Raw genomic sequence first — 8067 nt, 5'->3', positions numbered from 1 at the left:
ATGGCCATCAGGGAGCACCACAACACAAGTGCAGATATCCACAATGAGACATGATTAGAAGAGGCAACAGACCAACATGAAGAACCCCAAAACACGCTTTTGTGCAGCAGGGATGTGTGTGTGTGTGTGTGTGTGTGTGTGTGTGTATATATAAAGGGGCGAACCAGGTTGGCATTGTTGCAAATTTGGACATGCTCTCCCCAACAGCCAATCAGAAAGCTCCTGGTGACCGCAAGCAGCACAGTCATACTCAACATTGATGTCTGTGACCATAGAAACGCTCATCAACATCAACAGCTCAGGGTTGAAGCGAGAGAGAGGCCATTGTGTGTGTGTGTGTGTGTGTGTGTGTGTGTGTGTGTGTGTGTGTGTGTGTGTGTGTTGAGAGGCCATTCTCCATGTCCACACCAGTCCCAGACTCCCCCACACAGCAGCCCCAGACACCAGGGCACAGACCCGGCTATAGCCTGCACCAGCATCACGGCCAGAGTGGCCTGTACTTAGGAATGGGTGAACCCAGAAAACAGTATTTATGCCGTCATGAGGGGTGGGGACAGGGGTTGCTATGGAGACCGGAGACCACGTCCCCCCCCCCCCCAACAGCGGATGAGAGGAGAGTAATGACAAAGAAAAGATCTGTTATCCCAATAACTCCCCATCACAAAGTATAACTCCAAAATAAATATGGCATACAAGACCCTTAACGCAAACAAAACAAGCCTAAGCAGAAACTCAAATAAAAATAGAACAATATAAACACAGCTCCCCCCCCCCCCCCACTCTTTTAACATGGAGCAGTATCTACAGGGTGGCCTGAAGGGTCCGTTCAGGTGAACTTTGAACTTCGACCCCCTGCCAATCCTTGTGTGAAGTACAGACCCCTTTGCTGTGCATAAAGAGTGTGAGCAGTCCGGGCTCACACACACACACACACACACACCCCCTGAGCTCACACACAAAACCTCTCCATAGAGGCGGTACGGCCCATCTGAACACAGTCCGTTCACGCTGCGCAGTACAAGGATCGGGGGAAAACAATGACGAACAATAACAACACAAAGAAAGAAATGACAACAAGCTTGTGAGAGTCTGGTCATGTGACAGGGGGTCTAACAGTTGCCCAAGCATCTGACATGAGCATCTTGAAAAGACTATTAAGACTTCGTTTTCCTTTATGAACAGTCCAGTGATCGGAAACAAATCGGCCGACCACAAGGCAACGTAAGTTACCGTCACAAACGCCATCACCATGGTGACGCTGCTCCCACCGTACGGCACCCTGGCCAGTGTGTGGGGGGGTCACGACTCCATGACTCCCCACCAGCAGAGTTAGTCTTTATTGTCGTTATGTTCCGTCTGAACGTTGGTTTGTGTGATAAGCCCAGAGGCGGAGACACTGAGGCGGGGCAATCCTGTCACCGTGATTGGCAGCTGTCCAAGCCAATGGAGGGTGGCTTTATTACAAAAACAAAAACCGTCCACTCCGGGCTCTCGATTCACGATTCAGTTTGTTGGGTTTGCGAAAAGACAAGGGTAAAAGCGGGACCGGGACCGACACACACACACACACACACACACACACACACACACACCAGTTCCGAAGGGAAGCGAGCGCTCCTGACTCCGGTCTGAAGAGCGGCAAGCAAAGGTCCTGTGAGAACAGACGTCGTGGAAGCCCTTACACGCTTTAGTCATTTATTTATTTATTTATTTATTTATTTATTTTCATCATTCTTCCATTTAAAATCCTTTTTCTCAGACTTCTCCTTGATCATCTTTTTGTAAAGTCTTTTTTGTCTTTGTATTTTTTTTTTCATCATTATTTCATTTTATTCCAGTAGAAAAAAAAAACCCATAACAACAATATTCATATCCCAAGGTGTGGGAGGGACCATGACGACCGCTGGAAACGGTTGCGCTCCCGAAACAAAACAAACAAACAAAAAATCATCTAAATAAATGTGGGCGGGGCTGGAGCAACACCCCGCCCCATCCACGTGTAGCCCCTCCCTGCTCAAGAACAGAGGGGAGGGGCCAGCGAATCAGAGTGCAGCCTCAGAAGCTCGTCACCAGCTCTGTTTGAGGTGCAGCCAACATCTGAGGAGCGCAAAGGATTGTGGGATGGTGGAGGGCTGTGCTTACAATAATGTCAAGCTGAAGAGAGGAGGAGATCATGACATCATTTCCTGGAGAGGCGGAGAGAGCGGAGGAGAAGAGATGAAGGACGCGAGCTGAGGGGTGGGGGGGAGAGGTGTGAAGATGATGAAGATGAAATCGGGGATTATTTCCAGGTGTTGGCGGTCTGGGAGAGGGTTCTGGAGGGGAGCATGTCCAGCAGGTACTCTCTCTGACGCTCCACGGCCGAGGAAGACGTCTTGTGTACCGACAGGCTGGGGTTCACATAGGCCATGGTGACGCCTGGAGACACACACACACACACACACACAGACACACACAGACACACACAGACACAAAAGACAAAAGACAAAGTCAGTGACATGATGGCTCGTAGCCATCTGATTAAGCTGTCTTATTGTGGAGTGCCACAGACCACAGCAGGCATGTATGTTGCTGTAGTGAACCCTTACCTTGTGAGAACACACACAGTCTATTCATTTCAATGCTCAGTTCCAGTCGTTCAGGCTCAATTACTTTCACAAAGCAGTTTAATACTGAGGTTTAAAGCAGTGCACCAACACATGGTCTAGGAACCATCTGTGGACTAACGCAAACACGACCATGCATGCATGCTCAAATACAGACAGACAGACAGACAGACAGACAGACAGTCAGACAGACACATACACAAACATTAATGCAGCAGAGACCATAGATATAGTATATAAAGGCTATATTGTGGGCCAACGGAGTCGAACGTCCGCACATGGCGGCCATCTTGCTCCAGTAAGCTCGCTCACCCATAACAATGTGTTGGTACTTTTTAAATAACTATAACTTGCTCAATTTTTTTTTATGGTTTGGTTTGTTATAAACGTCAGAGATGTAGTTATGACACTGCATACTTATTAATAATAATATTATTCTCTAAAAAAATACCCAAAAAACATCCAGAATTATAACCACAATAATAACGTTTGTAAGTAACCAAACCATTTGTAAATCCGTTGAAAAGTGAGAAAATTATGGTTATTTAAAAAGTACCAACACATTGTTATGGGTGAGCGAGCTTACTGGAGCAAGATGGCCGCCATGTGTGGACGTTCGACTCCGTTGGACGAGACACCTAGCCTTTATATACAGTACCAGTCAAAAGTTTGGACACGCCTTTTTAATTTTTTAGAGAAGTGTTTCCTTTACTCTTATTATTTTCTACATTGCAGATTAATGCTGAAGAAATTTAGAGTACAAAATAACACATATGTAATGATGTACTAAACATAAAAAAAGTTATCTACAATGTAGAAAATAATAAAAGTAAAAATGAGAAAGTGTGTCCAAACTTTTGCCTGGTACTGCATATCTATGTCAGAGACTGCACCAGCCTCAGCCGCATGTTTCAGCAGCATTCTGAAGGGAGACACCGTTGCTCATGCAGGGGGAGGGAGGGGAACTGCAGACCCAGAGCCGGATCAGAGCCAGATCAGAGCCGGATCAGAGCCGGATCAGAGCCGGATCAGAGCCAGATCAGAGCCAGATCAGAGCCAGATCAGAGCCGGATCAGAGCCGGACCAGAGCCGGATCAGAGCCGGATCAGAGCCAGATCAGAGCCAGATCAGAGCCAGATCAGAGCCAGATCAGAGCCGGACCAGAGCCGGATCAGAGCCGGATCAGAGCCGGATCAGAGCCAGATCAGAGCCAGATCAGAGCCGGATCAGAGCCGGATCAGAGCCAGAGCCGTCCGAGTCGGCCGCCCCTGGAGGGAGGGAGGGAGGGAGGGAGGGAGGGGGAGCAGCGTGAAAAAGCCCAGCACGAGTCAGAGGAGAAAGGGTTGCCATGACGCTCCACCTTGACGTCACAGATTGTCACGCCTGGGATTTCAGTTGTGCTTGATTTGGACCGTTCTGATTTTGATAGCTTAGACTTTATACCGCCATTCTGACTAGGAATCTCTTACGCATTGGGTCACACTGAGGGCAGGTGTGCGTGTGTCTGTGTGTGCGTGTGTCTGTGTGTGTGTGCGCGTGGTGTGTGTGTGTGTGTGTGTGTGTGTGTGTTCAGACGTTGCTGATGCGGACACTGAGAGGGCTTATGTGCGTGTGTGTGATCAGTGGGGCAGGGCTGACCAAGAGATTGGAACCATTGCGTCTGTGTCTGTGATTGACCACTAGAGGGCACCAGAGGGCCCGGGAGACCAGGGGCAAGCAGGGTCTACCCTCTCCAGACTGTCCACAGAGGGCAGAGAGAGAAAAAGATTTAACTTAAGAAAAAGCAAAAAAAAAAGATTAATTATAAAAGATTGAGAGCAGGAGATGGGAAAAATTAGAAAAAAAAAAAAAAGCAAAGACATAAAAAGAAAGAAAGTGAGGAGTGATGGGAGTAAACCGTGACTACTGAATGTGTTGAGAAGCGATGATGATGATGATGATGATGACGGTGAGGAAGATGCAGAGCAGAAAGGAAGAGTGTGAGCTGGCCCGGGGGGGGGGGGGGGGGGGGGCGTCCAGGGAGGGGGAGGACAGCTCTGGAGAGGACTGCACAGCAGGATACACACTCAGGGGGAGGGGCCTCAACTTGCTGTCAATCATTCATTGATCATTTTGGGGGGGGGGGGGGGGGGGGGGAGGGGCTTCTGGGTGGCGGTGGTGGTGGGCGGGGCCATAGTCTACCTGAGGTGACGCTGCTGGGCTTCCTCCACACGGCGGCGTTACCATGGCTACCGTGGCTCCGCCCCCCGGCGTTGGCGCGCGCGGAGGCGGGCTTACCTGGCCTGGCCACCAGGGCGGCGGCAGCCACTGCACTCTGCAGCTGAGACGAATGAGAGAAGGAGTGGGTCACGCCACGCTGCACCCCGACCCCCACACCTGACGACTGCACACCGCTACGAGACAGCTGACCAGAGCCCTGAGACTGCAGAGAGAGAGAGAGAGAGAGGGAGAGAGAGAGAGAGAGAGGGAGAGAGAGAGAGAGAGAGAGAGAGAGAGAGAGAGAGAGAGAGAGAGAGAGAGAGAGAGAGGAGGGAGGGAATGAATGAATGAGAGAGAGAGAGAGAGAGAGAGAGAGAGAGAGAGAGAGAGCGGGAGAGAGAGAAGGAGAGAACGGGAGAGAGGGAATGAATGAGAGAGAGAGAGGGAGAGAGAGAGAGAGAGAGAGAGAGAGTAATAACATTCCAGTCAGAAAACAGAAAAATGTAAAACACAATCACAGACTCACAAACACAAAAAGGCCTTTCTGATCTAAATTATTTCGTCCCTTGCACACACACACACACACACACACACACACACACACACCTGTTTGATGGTGGCAGGCAATGTTCGTGCTGCCTCTGCTAATCTGATTCACTCACTCACCTCACTCACTACCTCACTCACCCACTCACCCACTCACTCATTCACCCACTCACCCACTCACCCACTCACCCACTACCTCACTCACCCACTCACCCACTCACCCACTCACCCACTCACCCACTCACTCACTCACCCACTCACCCACTCACTCACTCACTACCTCACTACCTCACTACCTCACTCACTCACTCACTCACTCACTCACTCACTCACTCACTCACTCACTCACTCACTCACTCACTCACTCACTCACTCACTCACTCACTCACTCACTCACTCACTCACTCACTCACACACTCACACACTCACTCACTCACACACTCACACTCACTCACTCACTCACACACTCACTCACACACTCACCTGTTTGATGGTAGCGTGGTGACGTGCAATGTTGGAGTTGGCTCTGCTAATCTGGTGCTGCTGCTGCTGGAGAGACGAGCGCTGTTTCATCTGCTGGGCCACCTGAGGCAGGGAGAGGAAGAGGATGATGAAGGGACCAGGCCTTTAAGGGACCAAGCCTTTAAGGGACCAAGCCTTTAAGGGACCAGGCCTTTAAGGGACCAGGCATTTAAGAGACCAAGCCTTTAAGAGACCAAGCCTTTAAGAGACCAAGCCTTTAAGAGACCATGTCTTTAAGAGACCAAGCCTTTAAGGGACCAGGCCTTTAAGAGACCAAGCCTTTAAGAGACCATGCCTTTAAGAGACCATGCCTTTAAGAGACCAAGCCTTTAAGAGACCAAGCCTTTAAGGGACCAGGCCTTTAAGGGACCTTCTACTCTCTATCAAATAACTTAACAAGTATGCTGTGATGTCTAGCTTAGGCTGACGTTCAACCAAACTGAACCGAGAATCAGTGTGATATGAGTGGTCGACCGTGCAAAGGGTATTAAGCGATTTGTTTAAAGGGCAATGAAACGAATCGTCATACTTAAAGCACTTAAACTGAGCAGTCATAAACATGTACCGGTACATCTGTACATGTGTCAAGAAGGGGTGGAAAAAAAACACTTTGATTTCTCTCGATTCTCTCTAGAACTATTCTGTCTGGAATTATTTTATCGGTTTAGAATTGATAATCGATAATCGGTTTAGAATCGAATCGTTGACCTCTGAATCGGAATCGAATCGTGAGGTGCCAAGAGATTCCCACCCCTTACAAAATACTGGAGCTGGTATTAGTGTTGAGTGGCGCCGGGCGTACCAGCTGCTCGGCCTTGGCCAGGTGCATGGCGCTGGAGGCTGAGGAGGATGAGGAGGAGGTCTGCGGTGAGGAAGAGGAGGCGGCAGCGGCAGCTTGCTGCAGGATGCGCTGCTCGATCTCCTGCTCCTGCTGCAGGGCCTTGACGAACGCCGCCTTCAGACGAGTGGTGTGCTCCGCCTTCAGAACCCTCTTCTGATTGGACGCCATGCAGTGCTCGCACAGAGAGGCCCCGCCCTTGTCCCGGCGCCAGCGGGAGGTGAAGTCAGTGTGGCACTGGGAACAGGTGGGAGGCTCGCGCGACGATGCTGATGCTGACGCAGTCGCCACGGCAACTGGCAAGCCCTGTTTGGCTGTAGGACAGAGACAGGAGAACTGGTTATCATTCATGTATCCACTCATTCCCTGAAAAAGAGCCATTTCAAATAGCTTTTTAAGAATGGGACAGAGACATTCATTTTACTCATCTATCTATTTATTTCAAGTGTCTGTGTGTGTGTCTGTGTGTGTGTCTGTGTGTGTGTCTGTGTGTGTGTCTGTGTGTGTGTCTGTACGGCGTGTGTGTGTGTACGGCGTGTGTGTGTGTACGGCGTGTGTGTGTGTACGGCGTGTGTGTGTGTGTGTGTGTGTGGTGTGTGTGTGTGTGGTGTGTGTGTGTGTGGTGTGTGTGTGTGTGGTGTGTGTGTGTGTGGTGTGTGTGTGTGTGTGTGTGTGTGTGTGTGTGTGTGTGTGTGTGTGTGTGTGTGTGTGTGTGTGTGTGTGTGTGTGTGTGTGTGTACCTCGCCCCGAGCCCAGCAGGTTGTGCACCACCTCCTCCAGCCCCACCAGGTAGATGAACTCGTTGTTGGCGGCCGAGGGCAGGAAGTTGAGTTCGGGGGAGGGGGGCTTGGGGGACGGGATCTCCAGCAGAGTCTTCTCCAGCTGCTTCCTCAGAGCTAGCTTAGCCGCCGCCTGGCGGCTCGCTGGGGAGTCGGCATGGTTGCCCACGACGATGCCGCCCGCCGACTGGGAGTTTAGCGACGACTTCATGTTGGTCGGGCTGGACTGGGGTTGACATGGCAACGGGAAAATGCACAAATCATATGGCTGGACAGACACACCCCGCCACCACACACTCACACACACACACACACGCTCTCTCACTCACTCACACACTCACACACACACACACACACTCACAGACACACACTCACAGACACACACTCACAGACACACACCACCCCAGGCGCCCCATCCTGCCACCCTCCCGTGGGCGCGTGTTCTCACCTGTGACATGTTGACCAGCAGGCTGGTGGTTGGCACGTTGGCCACGCGGATGATGCCGCCCGCCTGGATCAGCTTATGGCCCCCCTGGGCGCCGGGCACGTTGGCACGGGGCGCCAGCATGAGAGGAGG

The 8067-nt window shown here is 50.9% G+C and overlaps 1 protein-coding gene across 3 annotated transcripts in view; it reads right to left on the bottom strand.

Annotated features, from left to right (window-relative positions):
• Window positions 1–803: 803 nt before the first annotated feature.
• LOC308381751 (transcriptional repressor p66 alpha) overlaps window positions 804–8067 on the bottom strand; it is a 44225-nt gene continuing 36961 nt past the window's right edge. For 2 of the 3 annotated variants that reach the window (XM_080859324.1, XM_080859325.1), the window contains 6 exons: window positions 7939–8067; window positions 7452–7716; window positions 6676–7025; window positions 5835–5936; window positions 4788–5028; window positions 804–2418 (listed from right to left, as the gene is read on the bottom strand). The exon at window positions 7939–8067 is cut by the window's right edge and continues 117 nt beyond it. In XM_080859324.1, the coding sequence (XP_080715450.1) occupies window positions 2282–2418; window positions 4788–5028; window positions 5835–5936; window positions 6676–7025; window positions 7452–7716; window positions 7939–8067 (1224 nt within the window). In that variant the 3' untranslated portion in view covers window positions 804–2281. The remainder of the gene's footprint in view (window positions 2419–4787; window positions 5029–5834; window positions 5937–6675; window positions 7026–7451; window positions 7717–7938) is intronic. The other variant, XM_080859326.1, reaches the window with a different exon arrangement.

This window comes from Sprattus sprattus, assembly GCF_963457725.1.
Source record: "Sprattus sprattus genome assembly, chromosome: 20".
Lineage (NCBI taxonomy): Eukaryota > Metazoa > Chordata > Actinopteri > Clupeiformes > Clupeidae > Sprattus > Sprattus sprattus.
This window is presented reverse-complemented; position numbering and strand designations above follow the sequence as displayed.